This window comes from Rhinatrema bivittatum, chromosome 2, assembly GCF_901001135.1.
Source record: "Rhinatrema bivittatum chromosome 2, aRhiBiv1.1, whole genome shotgun sequence".
In the NCBI taxonomy this organism is placed as follows: domain Eukaryota; kingdom Metazoa; phylum Chordata; class Amphibia; order Gymnophiona; family Rhinatrematidae; genus Rhinatrema; species Rhinatrema bivittatum.
Window position 1 is genome coordinate 661,202,434 of NC_042616.1, and position 27,976 is coordinate 661,230,409.

Genomic DNA, 27,976 nt, shown 5'->3' on the forward strand with positions numbered 1-27,976 from the left:
GCAGATCTTAAAACCTGCACGCGGGTTTTAGATTTGTTTGTGCAACCCGGTGCAAACAACTCAACACCCGATTTTATAACATGCGCGCACAGCCGCATGCATGTTATAAAATCCAGGGTCAGCGCACGCAAGGAGGTGCACAATTGTGCAATTAGCGCGTGCCGAGCCGCGCAGCCTTCCTCTGTTCCCTCCGAGGCCACTTCGTAATCAGAGTGGCCTCAGAGGGAACTTTCCTTTCACCGCCCCCCAGCCCTACATAAATCTCCCCCTACCTTTGTTCCAAAAGTTACGCCTGCCCAAGGCAGGCGTAACTTGCGTGCGCTGGCCAGGTGCCGGCGCGCCATCCTCCGGCACAGGCCACTGTTCCGGAGGACTCGGCCCGACACCCGGACCACCCCCAGACCGTGGCCATGCCCCCGCCCCTGGACTGCCCCTTATTTGAAACCCCAGGACATATGCGCATCTCGGGAATTGCGTGCGCCGCCGAGGTAGGTTTTCAGCGGTTACGCGTGTATCTTGAATGGGCTATTCATAGAAGACTGCTAATTTTCTGAGGGTTTAATAACACCCCCAGCACGTTAGCCACAAATATCACAGCCTGTATGCAGAGTCATTAACACCAAAAGAAATGCACCATTCACATTCACCACCACTCTTATAATAATGTGAACATGAACTTGTTGCGCTGGAGGTAGACCCTTGGCCTGGTGCAGGATTCGTACGGCCCTCTGATCAGTGCCAGAGAGTGTCTGCCACCAGGAGGCGGAGCACAGGAGGAGACAGAGGCTAGCTGGAGCTTCACCAATAGCAACCAGGGATTTCTGCAGGATGAGCCCTTGGGTACCCTGGTCGCCTGGTCTTTGGTGGGCCTCGCGGGGTCTCCTAGAGAGGAAGTCACGATTTGAAGCTCCAGGGAGGAAGACTCAGAACCAATGTCAGGAAGTATTTCTTCACGGAGAGGGTGGTGGATGCCTGTAATGCCCTTCCAGAGGAAGTGGTGAAGACCAGAAGTGTGAAAGACTTCAAAGGGGCGTGGGATAAAAACTGTGGATCCATAAAGTCTACAGGACGTAAATGAATGTGGGAAAAAAAAAGATTTACATTCACAAAAAAGCAGGGAGTAGCTTGCTTTTTATGGCAGTTACTACCCCAAACCAAATAAGCCTGATACTTCACTTTCAATGCATATCCAGCATAGCTCTCTGCTTCAACGGCAGGGGAGATAGTCTGATACTTCAAGCATATCCAGCATAGCTCTCTGCTTTAACGACAGGGGAGAAAGTCTGATACTTCAAGCATATCCAGCATAGCTCTCTGCTTTAACGACAGGGGAGAAAGTCTGACACTTCAAGCATATCCTGCAAAGCTCTCTGCTTCAACGGCAGGGGAGAAAGTCTGACACTTCAAGCATATCCAGCAAAGCTCTCTGCTTCAACGGCAGGGGAGAAAGTCTGACACTTCAAGCATATCCAGCATAACTCTCTGCTTCAACGGCAGGGGAGAAAGTCTGATACTTCACGCATATCCAGCATAGCTCTCTGCTTCAACGGCAGGGGAGAAAGTCTGACACTTCAAGCATATCCAGCATAGCTCTCTGCTTCAACGGCAGGGGAGAAAGTCTGACACTTCACGCATATCCAGCATAGCTCTCTGCTTCAACGGCAGGGGAGAAAGACTGATACTTCACTTTCAATGCATATCCAGCATAACTCTCTGCTTCAACGGCAGGGGGAATGAAGAAAAGTGGATCTATATACAGACAACCAACAAGGATTGAATTACATAGTCTGGGTAAACAAATAAGCATGGGTGTAGCTTGCTTATTGCGGCGGTTACTACCCCTAACTAATTAAGCTAGATATTTCACTTAGATGTAGCTCCAACACTGCTCTCTACATTAATGGTGGGGGTGGAAGGGAAATAGAACCAAAAGGTTACTAAGAGCCAAGAGAAACAGATAAGTATGGAAAAAAAAAAGTGTGAAACTTGCTGGGCAGACTGGATGAGCCGTTTGGTCTTCTTCTGCCGTCATTTCATCATTTCTATGTGTGCGGTCAATGTCCAAGCAAGAATGTCCAGAGGTCGCAGGAGGCCAGAATAGAGTGTCCAAGTGGATAGCGAGGATCAAGGCCAGAGTAACAGTTCAGAATGGTCAGCCGAAGCAGGGGTCAGTACCTGTAGTCAGTCCTGGAGTAGTCAGGTCAGGCAAAGGTCAAGTTCTAGGCAGCGGTCAGATGTGGTCAGTGGACAGGCAGATGTTGGTTCCAGGTAGCGATCAGGCATGGTCAGTGGACAGGCAGAGGTAGGTTCCAGGCAGCGGTCAGATGTAGTCGAGAACAGGCAAAAGTCAGTACTGTGAGATCAGTCCAAAGGGTACTACCAGGAGAGACGAAGGAACAGGAGACACTGGAACAGGAGACTCTGGAACAGGCAAACTAGAATACACTGGAGTGTACGACCCGATTGCCAAGGCAATGAGCTAGTGGCTGAGCCCTGCTATTTATACAGCAACGTGGCCAGGAAGCGCAACAGTACGCCCCACCCTTCTAGGCCTGCCCCTTATTGGCCTGGTCTTCTCAGGAAGGGTCTGGTGGAACTCAGCGAGAAGGTCCTTGTCATAGATGTGGTGGGAGGGCTCCCAGGAGTTATCCTCCGGCTTGAAGCCCTCCCACGACAGGAAGTACTCCTAATGGCCTCTACGGCGCCGGTCATCTAGGACCTCTTTTACCTGGAGGATGTCTTCGGGTTCAGCGGCAAGCTGGGTAGGTGCAGGAGGCCTTCGAGAAGGCCAGGTCAAGACTAATGGCTTCAATAGGGACATGTGGAATGTGTTGAGGATTCCCATGCAGATGGGAAGTTGCAGCTGGTATGTAACCGCTCCTATGCATTGGATGATTGGAAGCAGTCCGATGAACCTGGGAGCCAATCTTTGTGAAGGAAGACATAGTCTGATGTGTTTAGTGCTCAGCCAGACTTTCTGGCGGGGCCAGAACAGAGGTGCCATGTGACAGTGAACATCCGTGAAGCATTCGGCACACTTGGCTGCCTGAACCAGTCTTTTTTTGACCTGATTCCACAGGCGGCGTATTGTCTGTGCCATACTGGGCTGCAGGTGATGGCATGGAAAGCGACACTGGTAGAGGGTATTCAGGTTCTCTTTAATGTACTCTGATATTGCTTGAGTTTCCGGAAGCGAGAGGAGGTAGGTTCTGCCCTTGGGAGGCATGGTACCTGGTAGGAGCTCAATGGGACAATTGAATTCTTGGAGTGGAGGCAGCATTTTGTTTGGAGAACACATCTTTGAAGTCAGAATATGGAGCAGATAACCCGGTAAGGGTTGTAGAGTTCAGAACGGTAACCGCTGGTGACACCTGTCGCAGACAGCGGTTCTGGCACTGGGGTCCCCACTGAGTTAACTGCAGGGATTGCCAGTCGAAGTGGTGTGCGTGTACCTGAAGCCACGGAAGTCCTAGGATTACCAGATAGAGATGTGAATCGGAACCGGAATCGGTTCTGATTCCGGTTCCGATTCACATCATGGGTTTTTTTTTCGTCTGGCTCGGTCACGGTTTTGTTTATTGGCTGCGCCCGTGCCATTTTTAAAGATGGCGCCGGCCATCCAGTGCTCCCTCCATGTGACAGGTGCCGGTCAATGGCACAGATACCCTGTCACATGGTAAGGGCAAAGGGCCATCGGCGCCATTTTGATTAGTGGTAGCCGACGGCCCGGGAGCAGGAGATTGCTTCCAGGACCCCCACTGGACCACCAGGTACCTGTAAAAAGTTTTTGGGGGGTCAAGAGGGTGGGGGAAGCTAAGGGATTAGTTTTAAATGGTCGGGTGGGTTTAGGGGTTATTTTTTTGTGCCGTTTTTCCCGCCCTCTCCCAAAACGATGAGAACCCCCATGAACAATTTCATGGGGTTTTCCTATCATTTTGGGGGAGCCCCCGATTTCTGACGATTTTGAAAATATCGTACAATATTTTCAATCATCCGAAGCCCAATTCACATCCCTATTACCAGATGCGAGAAACGCTTTAAGACGAACTGAGAAATTTCCTCTTCATGGAGGGTTCCCACGGTGAGGCATAAGGCCACGGTGCAATGAGTAATGCGTCCGGGGAGGTGCTCTCCCTGGATTGATGTGATGCAGAGAGGTGCTTCCAGAGGTTGAAGTGGGATCTGGAGTACTGTGACGATATCATCCAGAATAAAATTGCCACTTGCCCCAGGGTCCACGAGTGCGGTAGTGGTAAAGGAGCATGATTCCCTAAAGAGGGACCAGAAAGTAATAATTGGGGGCCAGTAACAGTATCGCCCAAGCTCAGGACCCCTGCTGGGCTCAGGCTTTGCAGTTTCCCGGCTGTACGGGGCAGGATTGCAGGAGGTGTCCGGAACCACCACAATAGAGGCAAAGGCCTTGTTTCTTATGTCGGAGGCGCTCTTCAGGGGACAAGCACCTGCGATTAATCTGCATAGGTTCATCTGGTGATGGAGGAGGTGCCGGTAAGGCCTTCAATTGAGGGCTCTTAGCACGAGCTGGGCATAAGGCAGGAGGCCGGAAGACCTTTACCTCCTGGTGTCGCTGATGTAGGTGATGGTCAATCTTGCCAACCAGGGAAATCAGGTCTTCAAGAGATGTGGGGTTCTCACTAGCAGCCAGCTCATCCTTGAGGGCAGGAGACAGGCCCTCTATATAGATTGCCCATAGGCAGTACTCTAGCCACCCCAGTTCCATGGCTAGTGTTCTGAATTCTATCGTGAATTTGGTGAGCGAATGCGAGCCTTGACGGAGGTGAAGAAGATGGTGACCTGCAACAGTCTGTCTGCCGGGATCCCCGAAGGTCTGGTTGAAAATGGAAATGAAGTGGGAGAGATGGCAGAGGATAGTATCAGAATGCTCCCAAAGTGGGGAAGTCCATGCCAGGGCTTTCCCTTCAAGGCGTGAGAGGATGAAGGTGATCTTGGTGGTTTCATTCGGAAACAGTGAAGGCTGCAGTGCAAATTGCATAAAAGAATGGTTGATGAAGCCTCGGCAGAGGCTTGAATTCCCATTGAAGCAGGGTGGAGCTGGGAGGGCCAATGATGGCCACGGGGGCAGGGTTTGAGCCAGACCCCCTGAATTGGCCATAAAAGAATCCTCTAATTGAGACCATAGTCTCTCCACAGATGAAGCTAATGCTTCCAGGGTTCGCTGTTGTTCTCGGACATGAACAGCTAGGCACGGGTCCATGGTTTGGCAACCTGTTGCACTGGAGATGGCCCCTTGGCCTGGTGCAAGATTGGTATGGCCCTCTGATCAGACACAGAGAGCACCTGTCACAGGAGGTGGAGCACAGGAGGAGACAGAGACTAGCTGGAGCTTCGCCAATAGGAACCCGGGGTTTCCGCAGGTTGAGCCCTTGGGTACCCGGGCTGCCTTGTCTTAGGTGGGCCTCGCAGGGTCTCCTAGAGAGGAAGTTCAGGGGAGAACCCACCACGAAGAAGGGTGCGTGCTCAATGCCCAAGCAAGAATGTCCAGAGGTCGCAGGAGGCCAGAATAAAGTGTCCGAGTGGATAGCGAGGATCAAGGCCAGAGTAACAGTTCAGAATGGTCAGCCGAAGCAGAGTCAGTACCTGTAGTCAGTCCGGGAATAGTCAGGTCAGGCAAAGGTCAAGTCCCAGGCAGCGGTCAGTGGACAGGCAGAGGTCGGTTCCAGGCAGCGGTCAGGCATGGTCAGTGGACAGGCAGAGGTTGGTTCTAGGCAGCAGTCAGACGTAGAGAACAGGTAAAGGTCAGTACCGTGAGATCAGTCTGAAGGGTACTACTAAGAGAGACACTGGAATAGGAGACTCTGGAACAGGCAAACTAGAATACACCGGAGTGTACGACCCGATTGCCAAGGCAATGAGCTAGTGGCTGAGCCCTGCTATTTATACAGGGCTCAGGTGATGTCAGAATCGGGTGCCGCCTGTGAGTTTCCCGCGCTTGGCACTTTAAAGTTGGGAGAGCCCCGCACTTGCGTGCTAGGGGGCAGGGCCGATGCCGAGGAGGACGCCGAACCCCTGCGCGAGGAGCGCTGTGAGGTGGAAGGCCCTGATGGGTCTGGGGATGCTTGTGGAAGCCGCAGACGAGCAGCGCTGGGATTGGGAGAGGTAGACGGGCGCGTCAGATGAGCAGGCCCGGTTGCGGCACCAACGCGGCTGGGAAGCGCAACAGAACCCACAGAAGGCACTGTACTATGCCTTTTTATCTCTTCTTTGTTTTTACTTTTTTTTAAATTAAATTTCACAATGATAATACAAGAGCAACTTGTTTTAGAAATACATGGCAAATATAAACAAGCTGCAGGTTATTTAATAGAAGGTAAACAATAAATGAAGAAAAATATCCAGCCATTTGTTAAACTATATCATGCGGAGGAGAAAAAAAGCAAGAAAAAATCAGAAATATTATAGTCACAAACTCCAAATTAGGGTTATCTCGTTATTTTGACGGGCTATTCCACTAATCTAAAATAGAGTCAAAGGCTATAGTAACGCAAAAGATATAAGATTAATTGGGCTATTATAATGACAGGGAGCCTTCTAGTGATAAATTATTTTTTTTCTTTTCTATCAGCATTGTAGAAAATGTATTACAGTATACTGACAGAGAAAAAACCATTTTATTTAGCTTACAGAATGTTTAATTTACAGGAGCAGTTTAAAAAAACCCCAAAAAAACCCCAACACTTGATTGCTTACTTTATAAAATATAAGCCATGCTTACATCTCTAGCATTAACAGGCTGATAATCAGATTTTTCTTGTACATGGGAAGTTTTCCATCCTAATATATTGCTGTGCCACTGTTTTTGAAGACGTTATAATTTTTTTTTATAATTGCTATATTAGAGAACATTATTTGTAGGCCTTTGAGATTGTATTTCTATTGCACTCTGTTTAGGCAGGTTTTCCTCCCTGCTTCCTACGTATAATGAAAATTTGTAAGGTGTCCAATGCATGTGCATACACCGTATTAATCAATCTAGTGCTACTGGTTGTAAAAGGTTTGCAGTATGTTATTGCTAGGCCACCAAAAATGTTTATGTTTAGCGCAGTATGTTACGTTTGGCAGCCTGTGGGACATCCACTGCAGGCCACCGCACTTACCCCCCCGATGCCAATAAATGCTGGGTCTCCCCTCTGCGGCAAAAGCCCCACCATGCTCTCGGGCGTGGCGGGATTCCCACCAGGGCTGCTGCCTCATCCCTTCCTCTTAGGCATGAGCTACTCACCCGTCAGCTCATTTAATAGGGCTCGCGGTGGGAAAAGGCGACAGCACCCTTGAATGACATCACCAGCCACTGCCCTATATAAGGAGCCTTGAGACATTCCTACTTTGCCTCAGCAATGGGTCTCCTGTATCCTGTACAGTGTGTGTTGTTTGTCCTGCATTCCTGCTTCATCTTCTCATTTAGTTCAGCCTTTTCTGGCAGAGAGAAATTATACCATTGGTGACCGTGAGCTGCTAGCTGTCAAACTAGCCTTAGAAGAATGGCAACATCTGCTGGAGGGGGCCCAGTACCAAATAACCATTTATATGGATCACAAGAACCTTGAACATTTGGCAAGTCTCAAAGGTTAAACCCCAGGCAAGTCCACTGGTCTTTGTTTTTCAATCAATTTGATTTCGAGCTGCGGTACTGAAAAGCTGACAAGAACCATCGAGCTGATGCTCTCTCCCGGTCATTTGATACTGAAGGGGCCCTGCAACACCCACAGCATATTATTGACCCAGCTAAAATTATGGTCGCCACCACTTTTATAGTTCCACTTGGCAAGACTTGGTACCCCGACACTTTTGTCAGAAGGTTTTCAAGTGGGCCCATGACTATCTGCTCATCCTGGCATTACCCAGACATTGGAATTAATCATGCAGCACTATTGGTCCTGACCAAGATGTATTATGTGTACATCTTGAAAACAGGATTTACATTCAGGCAACAACCAACAAGACATTGATCTGTGCAGTCTGGGTGAACAAGCATCGGGGTAACTTGCTTGATGCGGCAGTTACAACCCTTAAACATAAGTCTTATGCTCACCTTTGATGCAACCAACATTACTTTCTGCATCAATGACAGGAGATGGCAGGAAATTTGAATCAAACAGTTACCAACAAGAGCCCTGAAGTTGGTTTTTGGGGAAACAGTTAAGCATGGGAAAATAAAAGTCGAAGCTTGCTGGGCAGACTGGATGGGCCGAGTGGTCTTTTTCTGCCGTCATTTCTATGTTTCTATGTGTAAAAGTTACATTACTCATACTCCAACATACATCCCCACTTGCAACATTCACTAACGCTGATAATGAGACAAGACAATTTCTGGATTAGGAGTTAGTGACCATCATAATAGGCTTCATCATATAGCTTAACGCTTTAGGACTCTGTCTTATATGTAATCATAAGTCACTTATTGCTCGATATTATATGCAACAGTATTTTTTGAAACTTTTTTTTATATGGAACAGTTAAAAAGTCCATCCATGAACTACTTAGCTTATTTCAAATGAGCCAGTCATTCCGTTACAGCTGTTGTTTTTCCCGACGGTCGATTATCTCCACATTATGATTTGTAGAATAATCTTCTGAATCTATTTAGTACTGGTTGTTCTCATCGCTGTACTCAGGTCTCCTGACACGGGACCGTGTTTTGGACATACTAGTCCTTTATCAAGGGTAATGCTCTGTGTCAAAAACACCACAAAAATTAAACTACACAACTCTAATCAAGTTTTAAATCATTTTGATGTGCATTCTCGAACAACCTCCTCTCAAACAACAGGGTTACTCATACACAATATGGAATTTTCTTCCGTCTGGTACAGAGCAACCCCAGGAACTGAGTTAAATCTCCTTGTCACTGACACTCCCACACATACGTCACTCAGTACCTCCCCTTTGTGTGACGTATTAGCACAGGGAATACCACTCAATATTTGCATGGTGCCCTTAGATGCCTTCACCAGCCACTGACCTATATAAGGGCCCCTGGACATACCTACTTCGCCTCATCAACAGGTCTCCTGCATCCTGTGAAGTGCATGTTGCTTCTCTTGTGTTTCTGCTTAGTCCTCTCATCCAACCTTGCTGTGCCTTCCAGTCCAGCCTAGTCCAGCCTTGTCTTCAAGTCCAGTCTATCCAGATTATCTTTCTTATTCTTCAATGTCTTCTTTGTGTCCACATCCACCCTCAGCTTGCTGCTCCAGACCTTGACCTCTTGCTTGGGCCTTATATCCCTTATACAGTGGGCTGAGAACCAGAAATGAGTAACTGTCAGATCTGCATAAAGGTTTTTAGAAAACTTTGTATGTATAAGTAAAAACGATATTTTCTTGAATGGCTCATTAACAGAATCAGAGTATTCTTTGCATCATATGTTTTTTAGACACTTCTGAGAAGAAAAAAATGAGAAAAGATCTTGTAACATTGAAATTACTGGAAATATGAAGATGCGAGAGAGTAATTATTTCTAAAATGAATGAGACTGAAAGCTTTGCTTACATTCTGTTACTTCTCACTTTCTATCAATTATTGGGAACTTTAGGGAAGTGCTCAACCTTCCTGAAATCCTGTTGAGCTGCCCCCACAAAATCAGATTCACAGCTAAATATTCACTGCAGTGTGCAAGGTAAATGCTGCATTTGACAGAGCAGAAAGCCCACGCTTTTCCCATCAGTTTGGCTAATTCAGGGTTTCCAGTAGGATGAACCTTTGGCTTAAGAACAAGTTGAAACTGGGCGCAAGTTTCAGGAACTCTTCTGTGCTAGCACACATATCATATTTCTCTTAGAAATGGAAGTATCTGAAACTGTAAAATTTTATATTTTCATCTGATTTCTTTCAGGCATTCCTGCACCGAATGATCCAATGTGCTGCAGCCAGGACTGATAAAAACATTACAGAGGAAACCGTAAAGGTTGGTGCTTTTTAAAATTCCGTATACATTTTTCTGAATATTTTTCTTGTTTTTTTTTGCTTGTACTGTTGTTTCCTGTTGCATTTAGTATTTTATTTTTTTACTCGCCTCTTTGTAGATGCTATTTTCAAACATGGAGGATATACTTGCGATACACAGGGAATTCCTGGCCATTGTGGAGGAGCACTTGCAGCCTGAACCGAATGCACAACAAGAAGTGGGGACATGCTTTCTGCAGTTTGTACGTCCTGTTTTACCATGACTCACGTGAAATATCTTTTTCTTATAAATCAAAATCTAGTGACCAAAAATTGAAATCAGTGTTTGATGTAATCTTCACATTTCATTTTGCTTTAAGCATCAGTCTTATCTCTCAGTTGGTGCCATTTTTCCTGAACAGAAAGGAAAACAGCAATGCAGGAGTGCTGCAAATAATATTTATATTCTTTTTTTTTTTTTAATGCATGCACCTCTGCTCTTTCCACTAGTCAGCACTATTTCATTTTTCATTCATTTTTCACTCAGCTTTAAAAAAAAATTAATTATTTTAATATTTACATGTAATCAAAGCACGTTTGGGTTCTATTTTTTTCCATTGTTTTCCTCTTCCATGAATCCCCCACTCCTTAGGGAGACAATTTTCAAATGTCTTCAGGTAGTACCAAAGTCGGCAGGCACCTTTACCCATGAATATCAGTATATAAAATCAAATAAATAAATAAATACTGGCTCTCAAAAGGAAAGTGCCAGCATTCTTTCCCTTTGAAAATGCAAAACTATACATGTCATTACTTCCCCTGACCTAACTGTACCTCCAAGCCCTCCTACTCTTCCTGCAGGCAGAGCACATGCATTGTTGATGCCTGTGAATAATTTTAACTGCATAGATGGTAGGAAATCTTCGAACATCCTTTCCAGGTAAATGGCTTTTTATATAATAACATAGCACACAATGGCAGAAAAAGACCAAAATGGCCCATCCAATCTGCCCAGCAAGGTGTTTAGGGTTATGCCTGCTGCCCCATGCCTTCTGTTTAGGATTGCATCTACCCCGGTGCCAGCTGTTTAGGGTTAAAACTGGGGCTCCGTGCAGGTTACCCCATGCCTTTTCTGGAAGCAGAATATAATCATTTCATTGCGGTTTTGGGTTCAACTGCTGCTCCTTGCATATTAACCCAGTAATTTGTTTCCTTCTTCTTGCCAATAAGATTTCCTCTTGTTTATCCTAAACTTTCTTGAATTCTGCTACTATCTTTGTTCCACCACCCTTTCTGTGAAGAAATATCTTCTTATACGGTGGTGGATGCATGGAAAATTGCCCTTTCAATTACATAAGCCTTTGTCGCAAAGCAGAGGAGAAGAGGATAATTCATTTTTCTTGCACCAGTGTGTACTTTTGCTCCTCAGTAAATGTGAGGATAACTGTGTGGGTTCAATTTTAACTAATCTTACAGTGGATTACAGGTGGCTAAGAGGTTAAGCTCTACACTCTTCAGGGAATCAATTACTTTTTCTTCCTGTTATGGTTTTCAAAAATTACAAGTCACGTTGGTGCTATGTTCCAAACTTGGATGCTTTTGTTTACACTAATTCATAACAGGATCCAAACAGCGTAGTACTTCCAACATGTCTTCAGAATTGTAGAGCATCCAACATGCAATACAATCCTCACACAAGTAGGCGAGAATAGCTTTTTTTTTTTTTCAGTCTTTCTCCACTTCCAAGAAGGCTCCGAAGTCTCTGACTTCAGACTGCCTTCAGTCCACAAGTAAACTTAGCAGAGTGAATGCAGCTACTGACATTACACCTCTAAGAGGTATTCACTAGGGGTGTGCATTCGTTTTGAACTTAAATGGAAAACGCAACTTATTTTTTTTTTAACTTAAAAAAATGATGAGGCGTAAACGATCGGATTTCCAACTTATTCAACATAGCTATGTTGAATACGTTGGAAATCGCGATTGTTGATCTAAATAAAAATTTAAACCCCCTCACCCTCCTTAATCCCCCCCCCCCCCAAGACTTACCAAAACTCCCCAAGCTGGCCAAAAGTTCCGTGAGGGTCCAGGAGCGGACGCGTGGGGAATCACGTGACGTCCGCGTCACTCCGACGTCACGTGGTCCATCGCGGTTCCGCTCCCGGACCCCTCGTTGGACCCAAACGGCACTTTTGGCCAGCTTGGGGGGGCCTCCTGACCCCCCCAAGCTGGCCAAAAGTGCCTTTTGAGCCCAACGAGGGGTCCGGGAGCGAACCCGAGGGGAATCCCGTGACGCCGCGTCATTCCGACGTCACGCCAACGTCACGGGATTCCCCTCGGGTTCACTCCCGGACCCCTCGTTGGGCTCAAAAGGTACTTTTGGCCAGCTTGGGGGGTCAGGAGGCTACCCCAAGCTGGCCAAAAGTTCCTTTTGGGCCCAACGAGGGGTCCGGGAGCGAACCCGAGGGGAATCACGTGACGCCGCGTCACGCGATTCCCCTCGGGGTCTAATATGTATTTCTTTACAGACTACTATGACCTCTCCTAGCAAAAAAAACAAACCAAAAAAAAAAAACCTAGAATAAATGAAATGCAATAGCATTTACAAAGTGTTTAGCTTGATATAATCTTCAGAAGACACAGAATTTCCAGTCTAGATAATCCAGTGAATTTGCTGGTGATTAACCAGCAAGATTCAGGAAATTGATATTTATGATAAAGCTCATACATTCATGCTGAAGCAGGAGGCCCCCCCAAGCTGGCCAAAAGTTCCTTTTGAGCCCAACGAGGGGTCCCGGAGCGAACCCGAGGGGAATCACGTGACGCCGCGTCACTCCGACGTGACGCCGACGTCACGTGATTCCCCTCGGGTTCGCTCCCGGACCCCTCGGGCCCAAAAGGCACTTTTGGCCAGCTTGGGGGGGTCAGGAGGCCCCTCCAAGCTGGCCAAAAGTGTCTTTTGAGCCCAACGAGGGGTCCCGGAGCGAACCCAAGGGGAATCACGTGACGCCGCGTCACTCCGACGTCACGTGATTCCCCTCGGGTTCGCTCCCGGAACCCTCGTTGGGCCCAAAAGGCACTTTTGGCCAGCTTGGGGGGGTCAGGAGGGCCCCCCCAAGCTGGCCAAAAGTTCCTTTTGAGCCCGAGGGGTCCCGGAGCGAACCCGAGGGGAATCACGTGACGCCGCGTCACTCCGACGTGACGCCGACGTCACGTGATTCCCCTCGGGTTCGCTCCGGGACCCCTCGTTGGGCCCAAAAGGAACTTTTGGCCAGCTTGAGGGGGTCAGGAGGCCCCCCCAAGCTGGCCAAAAGTGCCTTTTGGGCCCAACGAGGGTTCCGGGAGCGAACCCGAGGGGAATCACGTGACGCCGCGTCACTCCGACGTGACGCCGACGTCACGTGCTCCTTGCAAAGGAGTTCAGGAATGGCGTCCTGACCCCGCTGGACCACCAGGGAGTTTTGGGTAAGTCTTGGGGGGGGGCGGGATTAAGGCGGGTGAGGGGTTTAAATTTTTATTTGCACATATGGACATAGACTCAACTTATGGAATTCTCCATATGTCCATATTGACCGCAAATGGGACCCCCTTTCGACTTATGGACTTATGAACTTAAACTTTTGGTCTGCACATCCCTAGTATTCACCCTTCAGTAGTGCTTCCTCCCATAGCAGCAAAAAGAAAAGATCTTCAATTACCAGGCTATTTTGGGTTTGCCCTGGAGACATTACCTCACAAATAGGCTGATGCAATAAGGTGCGCCATGCCTAGCACACGGTTTTACTCATGGTTGGGTGCACATTTCAGGCAATAATAGGGTCTGATGCAGCAAGAAGCTTAGCGCATCTAAACAACATGCGCTTTAACAAACCTGTGCGGGATAGCACCCATTGCATTTAAATTCCATGCAAATGAAGACATTAGCTACTGTTGCCGGATGCAGGAAAGTGTGTCCCAATGGAGAGTGCCCAATGCACACAGGGGTAGATTTTATAAAGTTGCGCGCGGGTATCCATGTGCGCACGCTACCCGGCGCGCACACATGGATGCCCAGTTTTATAACATGCGCGCGTAGGTGCACACGTGTTATAAAATCGGGGGTCGGCGCGCGCAAGGGGGAGCACAATTGTGCAACCTGTGTACGCCGACGCCGCAGCCTTCACCTGTTCCCCTTGGGAAGGAACTTCCCAATCCCCTACCCTAACTTCCCTTCCCCTTCCCCTAAGCAACCTACCCCCTATCCCTATTCTAGCCCCCCCCGCAAATTATTTTACCTGCTGCACCTGCCTAGGCAATTGGCCACTGTGCCGGAGGCCTCTGGCCCCACCCACCCCTGCCCTCCCCGGACCGCCCCTCCCCGACCCTTTTTCAAAGCCCCGGGACATTTGACGCAACCCGGGGCTTTGCGCGCATGGCCGGGCCTTTGTAAAAGAGGCCGGCGCACGTAGGGCTTTTAAAATCTACCCCACATTTTTATGCCGGAAAATTAATTCCAACCCTGGAAGTGGAGTAAAGTTTACTTGCAGTAAAGGGCTCATGAGAAACATAAAAAATGTGGTTCTCTGTGTTGCAATAAATGTGTCCCTTATAGGGTCGGGTTGTTTAAAGAGATTAGTATAAGATTTCGTTATTTGGGGTTAAAAAAAAAATGAATATAGGAAGTAGTGGAGTACAGCATAATGATTAGCTAAAGGACACCTGAAAAACTCGTGGGTGATTGCTTTCCTTTTGGTAAACAGCACACATTGCAGATTTCTGTAATTTCATGTAAATGATGCACTTTTGTTAGGAACGCATAATTTAGACATCCGTGCGCTCGATGTAATAAACGTTTGCGTGCCAAAAATGCAGATTTCTCCTTAGCGTGCCCTTTTTGCATGCCACTCCATTTTCTTCCTCATTTAAATATTGCATGAGGCGCATAGGGTATGTGGATGCATATACATTAGGAACACAATATGAGGGGAATTTTAAAAGCCCAGCATACACCAAAATCAGGAGGTACGTGCACAAGTCAGGCTCGTGCGGGCTCACCAAATTTTAAAAGCCACCCAGATGCACACATATCTCCCACTGTGCACACATCAAAAGTTTTAAGAAAGGGGTGGGGTTTGGTCTGGGTGGGACATGGGCATTTCAGGGCATGATCAAGAGATGTGTTTGTAAATAGTATACTTACATGCCTGGGTGGGCTCCCAGATCCCCTGCTGCTTATGTTTACTTCTGCTAGGGAACACCTAAGTATACCTGAGGGGTTTTAAGGGTCTGGGGTAAGTAGGGGGAGTGAATACTATTCAATCAGGGGGGTTTGGAGGACCTAGCTGCTAACTGGACGTACTGATGGACAAACTGATGTACCTAGAAATGGTGTGGACCTGTGCCCATTTTAAAATTCCCCGACTTGGTAGAAGCAGGAATTACACGTATAGGCGCGCCCCACTTAAAATTGGGAACACATGTTCCCGCAGTCAGGATATTTTATAACATGGGCACACATATGCGTGTATGCTATCAAATGGCCACGTATATGGGCGCATGCCGATGCTCGTGCTCATAGGGCACCCTCACGCTGGTTTGAAAGTTGCCATCAATATGAGCGCCCGTTTTTTGCGCATGCCTTATTGCATCGGCCTGAAAGTGACTTAATCCCTTTCTCCTTTCAATAATCTCACTGGTTCATGAAGTTTGAAAGCTCTTTTATAGTCTTTCCTACAGTTTGCCAATGGACTTCTGTGCCTCAGGAAAAATATTTGATTCTAGGCTATCACCACAATTACAGTAGTGGGCTTCATTTCCACAACAGCTCCAGCTCCGTAGACCTTCCAGCTCTCTGAAAAAGCTCTGCAGTTTTCCTTAGAATAATATCACAGCCTAGACCAAATCATATGGGATATCTCTCACAGGTATGTTCCTGGGGCCATACCAATATCTCAATGAGCCAAAGAACTAGACCAGCAAGGTTTGCAACAATAGTGGCAGCCACTTTTCCTCTTTCCCCTAGACCAAGAGTGAAAAAGATTAGAAAAAGGAAGGTACTCAATATTGGATTAGGTCCAATAAGTGCAAAGTACTACTCCAGAAATAGCACTCGTTATCATTCTGGCAGTACACACTGATCGCATAAAAAATATGTTAACTCGAGGTAGCAAAGTGCATTCAAGTGCCGTTTTAAAATGATGGGTCTGGCATCGAACTCAGCCATCAAGGAAGGACAGAGGTGAGAAAATTGATTTTCCCATCGGTGAGGACAAGCAGAAAGGAAATCAACAAAACTATCCCTATGTGGATAATTTTCTAAAGTGAGCCTCATATTTATTTATTTATTTAAGCATTTTATATACAGTCATTCCTAATAAAGATCACAACGGTTCACAAGAGTCATTCATAGATCATGGCTATTCGATTGTTTGACACATTCATAATATGGGTCTATACATTCATAGGGTCAGATCAATACATTCATGACTCAGGTCGATACTTGAAAGAGGAATAGTACATGACAAATTGTTTTTTTCAACCTCCAGCAAGCCTTTTAAAACCACTAAGAACCAATTTACGCCTGATTTGTTACAGCAGTAAATTTGGGGCACTAGTAAAGAGTCTTCTTAGCAGCACAAAGCATTTCATGAAAACCATTACGCATTGTTTAGCACTGTGTTGCCTTCTCATACATAATGTAATAAAGACGAAGGGCAAGAAGTCACAAATTGCAGGGAATTTGCAATTTTCATTGAACAGTTCTAACCCCTGCACTGAATTAACAAAGTAGATTTTAAAAAGTTAGCGTCATCTTGCCTTTCTATTTATATGTACCTCACTTTAACCTATAGAAGTTTTCATGATAGATGAGTTACTGATATTTACAGAGCCAGAAAGAGACCTCTGGGGTGATTATATTTGATGGTTTCAAAGTAGCAAAACAGTGTGACAAAGCAATCGCCAGATCCAAGAAAATTCTAGGGTGCATAAGGAGAGCCATAACAAGTTAAAAAAAAAAAAAGAAAGGAAGTGATTATGCCATTGTACAGGTCCTTGGTGAGACCTCACCTACAATACATAGAAACAGACCATAGTGCCCATCTAATCTGCCCATCCATCCAATTTGATTCCCATCACTCCCTCAGAGATCCCCTGTACTTTTCCCATGCTTTCTTAAATTCATATACAGTTTTTGCTAGGGATGTGCAGAGCAAAATTTTATGTTCATATTTTTTATGTCCGAAAGGGGGTCCCACTTGCGGCCAATATGGACATAAAAAAAATCCAATGAGTTGGGTATATGTACATATGTGCAAAAAAAAAATGTAAACCCCCTCACCCTCCTTAATCCCCCCCCAGACTTACCACAACTCCCTGGTGATCGAGCGAGGAGTGAGGACGTCATTTCTGCAATCCTTGGCGAGAAGCATGTGACGTCGGTGGCACGTCGAGTGACGCGGCGTCACGTGATTCCCGGCTCGTTCGCGCCGGACGGCTCGTTCGGCCCAAAAAGAACTTTTGGCCAGCTTGGGGGGGACCCCCTCAAGCTGGCCAAAAGTTCTTTTTGGGCCGAACGAGCCGTCCGGCGCGAACTTGCCGGGAATCACGTGACGTCGGCGTCACGTGATTCCCGGCTCGTTCGCGCCGGAGGCCCCCCCAAGCTGGCCAAAAGTTCTTTTTGGGCCGAACGAGCCCTCTGGCGCGAACGAGCCGGGAATCACGTGACGCCGGCGTCACTCGACGTGCCGCCGACGTCACATGCTTCTCGCCAAGGATTGCAGAAATGGCGTCCTCACTCCTCGCTCCATCACCAGGGAGTTGTGGTAAGTTGGGGGGGGGGGGATTAAGGAGGGTGAGGGGGTTTATATTTTTATTTTGGCTCAACAATCGCGATTTCCCACATATCGAACATATCTATGTTCGATATGTGGGAAATCCGATCGTTTATGTCGAATCAATTTTTTAAGTAAAAAAAAAATATGAGTTGCGTTTTACTAATGCGGTCAATCCGAATGCACACCCCTAGTTTTTGCCTCCACCACCTCTACTGGGAGGTCGTTCCATGTATCCACTACAGTGGACCCTCGAATTACAACTGGTCTGACATACGAACAACTTGGGTTACAACCAAAATTTTAGCTTTGAGTTACAATCAAAGTCTTGAGTTACAACCTGAATGCCAGCCAAGACCATGTGTATCTGTTTGTGCTTGCGGTTGCTTCTAATTGGGCGTTTTTTCCTATCAATCGCATTTTTTGGGGCTTGGTGGGTGGGACTTCTGCTCTGCTGTTGCAGTGATTGGCTGCTGCTGCTTCCGATGAGTCCTGTCCATCTCAGGCGCACCCAGAACTGCAAATGTTCACAGGAACACGTAAGCAGACCTTGCACGGCATTGCAGCAAGCAACAGCATCACTGGTGAACAAGGAAGCTTCTGTGCAGCAGCAGAAAGGGAGTGTAGTACTCAGCTGGCTACAGCAAGGTATCAGGAGGGGAGGAATGAGTATGCTGGGAGGGGGAAATGAGTATTTGGGGGCCAGAGATGTGCTCTGAGGGGGTAGGGAGGGGGGAATCCTTCCCCTTCTCCCTTCCTGCAAGCCAAAGATGTCAACTTGAATGGTGAGTACAGTATGAAATTGTTGTTTCTGGTAGGCTAGGCACATTTTATAACTTTATGGTGAGTATACTAGGAAAATTATTGGTGATTCTGGTAAATTAGACATATTGTTCAACCCTTTTTTATTATGAAAAGGTCAGGTAAGGGGTGTTTTGGGAGGTTTGGAACGCATTATGGGTATTTCCATTATTTCTTAAGGGAAAAATAGTCTTGTCTTACAACCAACTTGAGTTACAACCAGCCCTCACAAATGAATTGAGTTCGTAAGTCAAGGGTCCACTGTACTAAGATTACTCCAGAGTCTACCCCCTTTTACCCTCACCCATGACCCCTTGCTCTACTGTCTGTTGAAAGAGGCTTGCCACCTGTGCATGAAATATTTGAGTTATTTAAATATCTCTATCATATCTCCCCTATCTCACTTTTACTCTAGGGCACACATGTTTAGATCTTTAAGTTTGTCCCCATATGCTTTAGAATGAAGAAACACTGATCATTTTTGTAGCTACCCTCTGAACCGACTTCAACCGGTTTATATCTGTTATAAAATTCCAGGTCAGCGCATGCAAGAGGGGTATACTTTAGCAAATTTGCGCGGTGACGCATCGGGGCCTTCCCCAGTTCCCTGCCAGTCCGCTGGGAGGGAACTAGGGAAGGGACTTGAAGGGGACTTCCAAATCCCCTAGCCTATCCTCCCTTCCCCTTCCCCTATCCTACCGTCCCCCTATCCCTATCCTAGCTACTCCTATTTTTTTTATTTTACCTTTTGCTTCTGCAAATGGCTGCTGTACTGGGTGGCTCTAGTCCTGCCCTGCCTGCCCCCGGACCGCCCTGCCCCACTCAGAAAACATTCCCCGGCCTGCCCCTTTCAGGAAGGCCCACATTTATGCGCATGCTGGCCTTTACACGTGTGGCTGGGCCTTTTTGAAAATAGGCTCGGCGCGCGCTAGGCCCGGCCACGCATGTAAAGGCCGGATTTTATGCACGTGGCCTTTTTAAAATCCTCCCTTAAATGTACTATTCTGCATTTTTTAGCATTAAATCTTAGCTGCCAGTCTCTATACTATTCCTTGAGCTGTAATAGATTTCTCTTCATGTTTTCCAGTCCACACCTTCCTGGCTGTCTAGCCTATTGCAGATTTTGGTATCATCAACAAAAAGACAAACTTTTCCTGAAATCCTTCTGCTTTGTTGCTCACAAAAATGTTGAAAAGAACAGATCCCAGGACTTATCACTGAGGCACACCACTAGTAATTCCTCCCTCATCATTGTAAACTCCATTTACTACTTCCCTTTGTTGCCTCCCATTCATCCAGTTTCTAGCCCAGTCAGTCACTTTAGGTTCCATATCAATGGCGTTTAATTTGTTTATTAGTCTTCTTTGCGGGACCAAGTCAAAGTCCTTATTGAAATCCAATTACACTATGCCTAACACTTTCCCTTGATCCAGTTCTCTGGTCACCCAATCAAAGAAATTGATCAGATTCATCTGACTAGATTTATCTCTAGTAAAACCATGCTGTCTCTGATCATGCAATCCATTGTATTCCAGAAACTGCAGAATTCTCTGTTTTATCAATGATTCCGTTAAATTTGCTCTTTACAGAGCTCAGACTAACTACTCTGTAGTTCCCAGCATACTCCTTACTTCCAGTTTTATAAATAGGAACCACATCTCCCCCAATGCAGTTCTCCAGAACCACTCCTAACTCTAAAGAAGCAATAAAAAAGTCAACCCGTAGAGCTGCCAGGACTTCTCTAAGTTCCCTCAGCACCTTGGATGTATCCCATCCAGCCCCATCACCTTATCTACTAGGAGTTCAATATTCAAAACTAAACATTTAAATGGCTAACTTGGATGGGAAGTTATCCATCTAAAAGGCTTTGAATATTGTCTTCTTTAAGTTTAGTTAGTTTTATAAGATACGCGCGTAGCCGCGCGTATCTTATAAAATCCGGGGTCGGTGCGCGCAATGGGGTGCACATTTGTGCAACCTGCGTGCGCCGAGCCCAGCGTGCGCTGCCTGTTCCCTCCAAGGCCGCTCCGAAATCGGAGCGCCTCGGAGGGAACTTTCCTTCCGCCTCCCCTCACCTTCCCCTCCCTTCCCTTACCTAACCCACCCCCCCCGGCCCTATCTAAACCCCCCCCACCTTTGTTGGCAGATTTACGCTTGCGGAAAGCAGGGGTAAATCTGCGCGTGCCAGCGGGCTGCTGGTGCGCCATCACCCGACCCGGGGGCTGGTCTGGAGGCCTCGACCACGCCCCCGGGCCGGCGCCATGCCCCCCAGGCCCGCCCCCGAAACGCCGCGTCACTCGCAGCCCGCCCCCGAAACTCCACGTCACTTGCGGCACGCCCCCTGACACGCCCCTCCATGCAAGCCCCGGGACTTACGCGCGTCCCGGGGCTTGCAAGCACCACCGAGCCTATGCAAAATAGGCTCGGTGCGCGCGGGGGGGGGGGGTTGGGGTAGGTTTTCGGGGGGTACGCGCGTATGGTACGCGCGTACCCCTTTGAAAATCTACCCCACTGTTTTAAAAATTGATTTAGTTTTACCTCACTTCTAATTTTATTTGTTTGCTTTATGTGATCCTACTCCAGGCCCCAAGTTTTGCTTTTTCCTTATCAGCCTCTTCATATTCCCCCCTTTACCTCTGAGTCTCACAATACCACTTTTGTATCCAATTCTGGAGGCCATACCTCAGGAAGATCTTAGATAGAGTGGAGGAAGTCAAGATAGAATGGTGTTGAAGCTACACCAAAAGTTTTTCAAGATAAGACTTAATAATGTAACTATGTATACCCTAAAGGAGAGGAAAGACAGGGGAGACATTCAAGTTTCTGAAAGATAATGATGAATAAGAGGTAAATCTTTGTCATTGGAAAGGATGTTTTAGAACAAGGAGTTATGCTATAAGACTCCGAAGAAATATTTTTTCACAGAAAGAGTGGTGGATGTGTGAAATGCCCTCCTGGAGAGGGTAGTAGAAGCTAACACAATAACGGACTTAGGGAGAATAATTTTCAAAGGGAGTTCTGTAGATAAAATAGTGATTTATCCACCGAAAGGTCTTTTAGAAAATTGCCATGATTGATTCGCATTTAACATTGTGCACATACATACTATATGCATGTATTTTTATGCTCATTCATAAGGGAGAGGCTTTTTAGAGAGTAGAATCTCGATGGGGTTGGACTTAGACACATACTTTTGATTTTACAACATACAGTACGTGCATAAATTCTCTCAGTAGAACTTCGTGCACCAAATAGCACATACAATTGTGCGTGTGTGCATACTTTTGCCGGGATAATTTTAAAAGTGGACTTAGGCACATAAGTCCAGTTTGAAAATCAGTTAACTTATGCACATATAGTATTTGCCAGCCAATTTATGTGCTTATGTGTGAATTATTCCTTCAAAAAGGCATAACATAAGTGCAGAAGTTCATAAGCTGCAAAAAGTGAAGATACAATGGAAGCATAAGTGCCTTTCTTATGATTCAACAAGTATTAGGGGTGCCAGAATGAATGGCAAAGTGGGTAATATGACGTATTAAAGCGCTAGCAGAAATGCAAGCAATCACACACTCTGGTCTATCTGGCAAGCTGCAAGGACAGTAAAACCTAGAAGTCTAGATGTTCATGTAGTTGTCTCCATCTGGCAATCCGCACAGGGCAGCTTGGAAGACAGATGTTCAGACAACAGATCGCTAGATTATTATAAAGTTTAGTGGTTAGACATGAAACGTGATGGGTGCTGAGTGTGAATTATGTAGGGATCTCATATGCTTCTCCACTCATAATGGTAGAATACAAATGAGGAAGATTTAAAAAAAAAAAAACCTGACCTAGATAAGGAGAGAGATTGTACAAGTAGTCACAGTCCAAGGCTGGCAGCTGGAATATATCTTTGCCATGTGGACAGGAATAACTGAGCGGACTGGATGGGCTAGAGGTCTTTAATTGCCATCATCTATTATGTTACTATGCTACCATATGGACCATGTGCCATAAATATGCAGCCAACTCATCCATCCCAGAGGTTGCTGCATATATGTTTCTAAAGTACTAAGATCCAAGTGCAGAAGTGTGAGCCATGAGCTGAGGATGATGTCTTCTTGGTCTTTCAGTTGATATTGAAAATCTGTACAACATTGGAGGTTAACACCTTGCCGCCCAACCTCATTGGGGATACAATAACAATCTTTCCCAAAGAAGGAAGATTAAACCTCCTATTAAAGAAAATAAAAGAAAAAATTATGAAGTACATTGGGAATCCTGTTTGAATGAGAGATGCCATATAAATCTAAATACTTATGCTTATGCCATAGTTTATTATCCTACTTTGTCCTTCACACACTATTGCAACTAAATATCTGATTTCTTTTTAGGGTGGAGGTATAGTGATGCAATATTTTTGTTATTATTAATACCATTAATTTCAAAATCCAAGTACAATTGTTTCAAATGCATGGAGAGGTACCTAGAGAAATAGATTTAGATAAAAATCAGAAGTTTCCTCTTAAGTAAAATTGAATAGCAAAATTGAATATCTGCATTGACAAAATATATTTCAGCCAACACTGCTAAGTATGAATAATCAGTGGTACTAGTACTAGGGATGTGCAGAGCAAAAGTTTATGTTCATAAGTCCATAAGTCGAAAGGGGGGGTCAATTTCGGTCAATATGGACATATGGAGAATTCCATAAGTTGAGTCTATGTCCATACGTGCAAATAAAAATTTAAACCCCTCACCCTCCTTAATCCCCCCCCCCCCCAAGACTTACCAAACCTCCCTGGAGGTCCAGCGGTGAGTCAGGACGCCATTTCTGAACTCCTTTGCGAGGAGCACGTGACGTCGGCGTCACGTCGGAGTGACGCGGCGTCACGTGATTCCCCGCGCGTTCGCTCTGGGACCCTCGTTGCACCCAAAAGGAACTTTTGGCCAGCTTGGGGGGGTCAGGAGGCCCCCCCAAGCTGGCCAAAAGTTCCTTTTGGGTGCAACGAGGGTCCCAGAGCGAACGCGCGGGGAATCACGTGACGCCGACGTCACGTGCTCCTCGCAAAGGAGTTCAGAAATGGCGTCCTGACTCCCTGCTGGACTACCAGGGAGTTTTGGTAAGTCTTGGGGGGGGATTAAGGAGGGTGAGGGGTTTAAATTTTTATTTAGGATCAACAATCGTGATTTCCAACGTATTCAACATAGCTATGTTGAATACGTTGGAAATCCGATCGTTTTCGCCTCATCACTTTTTTAAGTTAAAAAACAAAAATAAGTTGCGTTTTACATTTAAGTTCAAAACGAATGCACACCCCTAACTAGTACTGCTATTTTCCCCCCCCCCTAGAAATACTTATGTAAACCCTTCCTCATCACCAGAGGTCAACTTCAGACACTGGTGAGCACCAATTAAATTGTTGCAGTTTCTGGAAAAATGCCTGGATTTGTGCTATAGGGACGGGGAGCAGAATTCACCTGCGGGGCCCAAGGGATCATCAAACAAAATCCAAAAAAATGAAAAGCAATCAAAAAAAATGAAAAGCAATCCAAGATGAAAACAAAGGCAGTTCAAAGTTCAAGAAAAATAAGGCACAGCTTCTCAGACAGTCCCACAGTTCGTAGACAGTTACTTGCCTTCTCTGCTGCACTGAAAATTATTTCCTCTGGGTCCCAATAAAGACTTTTCCTTCGTTTCGGCCCCACAGAAGAACGGGAAGTTTCTTCTCTACTGTAACACTTTAGCCACCATACTGGCTTCACACTTTGCTGGACTGGATATGTTCCCCAGGATTACAGGATCTACTCCTTCCAGTTGCCCTTCAGCCCTTTCCAAAGAGAGTCATTTGTGCTCTCTCTAGTGGATCAAAATATCTCCACCACTCTAGTCCAGAATGCCTCAAGATCAGATTCAGACTCTAGAACAGAATTATGGAGCCACATTTTAGACCATTTCCAAAAGCCATCCCTTTAGAGGGAAGGACCATTCAAGTCACACTTCTTTGGACCTCCCATTGCTGGGAAGTTCTCAATAACAAAGTATAGTGAAACCTGAAAGGTGACAAAATGAGTAGTTTATTTACAGTTGCAGCTCATCTAGAGGCCGATGCAAAACAGAATGGTGAAAGTGGGCACTGAGTATTCAGCACCTGCTTTCCTAGCGTGCCCCCGTGCACCTCTCCTGGGGATGCCATGCAATATTTAAATTAGGGGTTGCATTGTCAAGGAGGCACTAGGGACGCTTGCACCGCCCCTAGCACCTCCTTGATAGAGGGAGCCCACAAGTGGTCGGCTGTCAGCGGCCGTCCATCAGTTAGGAAAACAGACGCTGAATTTATCGGCGTCCGTTTTCCTAATCAGTGCCACAGCCGCGGGTTTGGGAAACGGGCGCTTGTTAACTGAGCGTCCGTTTCCCAAACCTGTCTGCCGGCACTATTTTTTAAACTTTTAAAACAACTTTTTAAAAGGTTTTCTTCCTATTAAGTAGGAGGATGTACAGAAAAGCAGTATTTTCTGATTTTCTGTACAGCTTTTGGGAGCGCTCAGAAATTCATGCCTGCTCTAGGCAGGCATGAATTTCTGAGTGCAAAACTGTAATTTTTAGTCGCACATTTTTTTTTCCATTTTGGGTGATTAATAGCCTTATCAAAATGCATGTACATGTGATGAGCGCTATTAGTTTGCCGCACATTGGACATGCATTATGGAGATGCAAATCCCTTATTGCATAAAGGGATTAGGTTGAGCCTATACAACCCGCGTCCAACTGTGGGTTAAACGATGCGCTCGGCTGAGTGCACTGTATTGCATCGGCCCCCTTAGTATATTTCACCGGCACATGAGAGGGCAGTCTCACCTCCAACAATATTTGTTTCACACCTCTGGCACAAGAGGGATACTAGAACGGACAGAGGTTAATTCTCTGGGTAAAATATGAAATAAACATTGCTGTGATTAAATGTGAGTCAGAAATTAAAGTTAAAGCCTGAGGCAGTGACCAAAGATGTACTGTACAGAACTGAAAATAACAAACAAGAAAGTAAATAAGTGAACAATTGTATGAGTTTTGTTTTTATTCCTTTCTTGCCGCAGAAGGACAGATTTCGTATCTATGATGAATACTGCAGCAACCATGAGAAGGCTCAGAAACTTCTGCTGGAGCTAAACAAAATAAGGACAGTGAGAACTTTTCTTCTGGTAAGGATTACAGTTGGAAATGTATATGAGAAATCTTACATTTTTCACATTTAACTAGCTTGGTACAAACCTGGGATTGGAAGAGAGGGAATTTTAAGGCTGTCAGTAGAATTCAGGCTATGTAGTATTTTTGGAACATTGAGCAGATGATGTGGTTTGGCTAAGAGAATGGGAATTTGGGATATTGGACAGTATGGGCTCATTTTTGCAAAAATCCCTGAGCTACATGAATGATTGAATATCAGCAGATATTCAGTCCAAAACGTTTTTTCTCATGCTGCAAAAAAGATTGTAGCATAACTTTTTCAAAAAAATTTGCCCCATTTTTTGCATGTTTTGTTTGTGGCTGACTAATTTCATTGTCTTTTGCTAGACATAGTGGGTTGTTGATTGTATGGCTGGGGAAGGACAATAAATATTCTCCTCTTCCTATTTATTATATGAGTCTTGAAACTATAAGTTTTAACTTACTGGCCCTATTAGGGCCATTAACTTATATCTGTAGAGATTTTAGAACAGCAAAACAAACAAAACAGCTTTGACTCCTAGTCACAAGTGAATCTTTAATACATTTCCACTGAACAGCAATTCAAGAAAGTTAAGCTATTAATGCTAACCTTCCCTGATACAGTTGCTCCTCCACTGACAGATTTTTCCTCCTGCTGCTCCTAAGCACTGTCAGTGCTGGGGGATATTCTGCCCCTCACCACTGGAATTACATTTGCTAGAACTCTTCTCCCCCTGGCAGATCTCTTACCCTCACAACTCAGAATTTCCTTTCCCCACTCCCTTCCTCCAGCTGGCCCTTCTTCTCTTACCCCCCACCCCTCCTTCAACAAACCTCAGAGCCCTAGCTCTGGCACTGTTATGGCAAGCAGGCACTGACTACTAATCCTGCAGCCCCACACTCACTGGCCCCCTCCCCCTCACAGAGAAGCCCAGATAGAGCAGAAATGCATCAGTTCCTGTGAGAGCGGGGCACTGGATTATTCAGAGCCTATTTGTTTTGTGGTGATAGCAGCTGGAGATAATAAACATGTGGATAAAGGTGAACCTGTAGATGTAGTGTATTTGGATTTCCAGAAGGCGTTTGACAAAGTTCCTCATGAGAGGCTTCTAGGAAAAGTAAAAAGTCATGGGATAGGTGGCAATGTCCTTTCATGGATTACAAACTGGCTAAAAGACAGGAAACAGAGAGTAGGATTAAATGGACAATTTTCTCAGTGGAAGGGAGTGGGCAGTGGAGTACCTCAGGGATCTGTTTGGGGACCAATTGCCCGCTTTTGGACACCCTAGCTCTAGCTAAGGCTCTAGCATAAGAACATGCCGTACTGGGTCAGACCAAGGGTCCATCAAGCCCAGCATCCTATTTCCAACAGTGGCCAATCCAGGCCATAAGAACCTGGCAAAGTACCCAAAAACTAAGTCTATCCCATGTTACTGCTGCTAGTAATAGCAGTTCTCCAGCCTGTTGTACAGTGTCTGATTACAAGGGTAACCGGACACTGTAAAACCCAGTCAGGCAAGGCCAGGAGCCAATCAGTGGTGGCAATCTGGCAGTGCTCCAATCACCTGCCTGTTTTCGAGGGTCGGTTTGACTCTCCTCCTCCTTTGCGTCTTCCACAGCTGTGGAGTTGACCTCATCTAAGTCCCATGTGGTGCAGCCCCATCTCTCCAAGCTAAAGATAATTAGTTGTGCTGAACCTGTTGCTACTTTGCACTGTCCTCCTGGGAGTTGCAGAGGAAGAGGCAAGACGAACCCGAGCCCCAGAGACAGGCAGGCAGATTCTGCCTAGGAAAAAAATCAAGGCTTGATTTGAAAGGGAAGAATGGGGGGAGTGACTGTGGCTGGCCCCCTCTCCCTCCCCCTCAAGTGTCTGGTCCTGCTCCATGGAAAAGTTGGCAACCCTAGCTGGAGAATGAGCAGTGAGGTGTGTAAGTATATGTACGTGTGTGTGTGTGTGGGGGGGGGGGGGGCTGCATGAAATCAGAAGCGGTGGGCCACATGATGTGTGTGTGAAGGGAGGGCAGTGGATCAAATTGGAGGCCTTGCAGGAATTTTTCTGCCTTAGGCACAGGCCTAGTATGCATATTTGGAAATTCTACGAATGCGTCCCAAACACTGGGATGAGAACATAAAACTTTGCCATACTGGTTCAGACCAAGGGTCCATCAAGCCCAGCATCCTGTCTCTAACAGTGGCCAATCCAGGCCATAAGAACCTGGCAAGTACCCAAAACAATAAGTAGATCCCATGCTACTAA

The 27,976-nt window shown here is 46.1% G+C and overlaps 1 protein-coding gene across 1 annotated transcript in view; it reads left to right on the forward strand.

Annotated features, from left to right (window-relative positions):
- The window catches only part of PREX2 (phosphatidylinositol-3,4,5-trisphosphate dependent Rac exchange factor 2), a 922,406-nt gene that overhangs the window by 127,974 nt on the left and 766,456 nt on the right, over window positions 1-27,976 (forward strand). Inside the window, exons 2-4 of the mRNA XM_029591436.1 lie at window positions 9,869-9,940; window positions 10,059-10,181; window positions 25,608-25,712. Coding sequence (XP_029447296.1) covers window positions 9,869-9,940; window positions 10,059-10,181; window positions 25,608-25,712 — 300 coding nt within the window. The remainder of the gene's footprint in view (window positions 1-9,868; window positions 9,941-10,058; window positions 10,182-25,607; window positions 25,713-27,976) is intronic.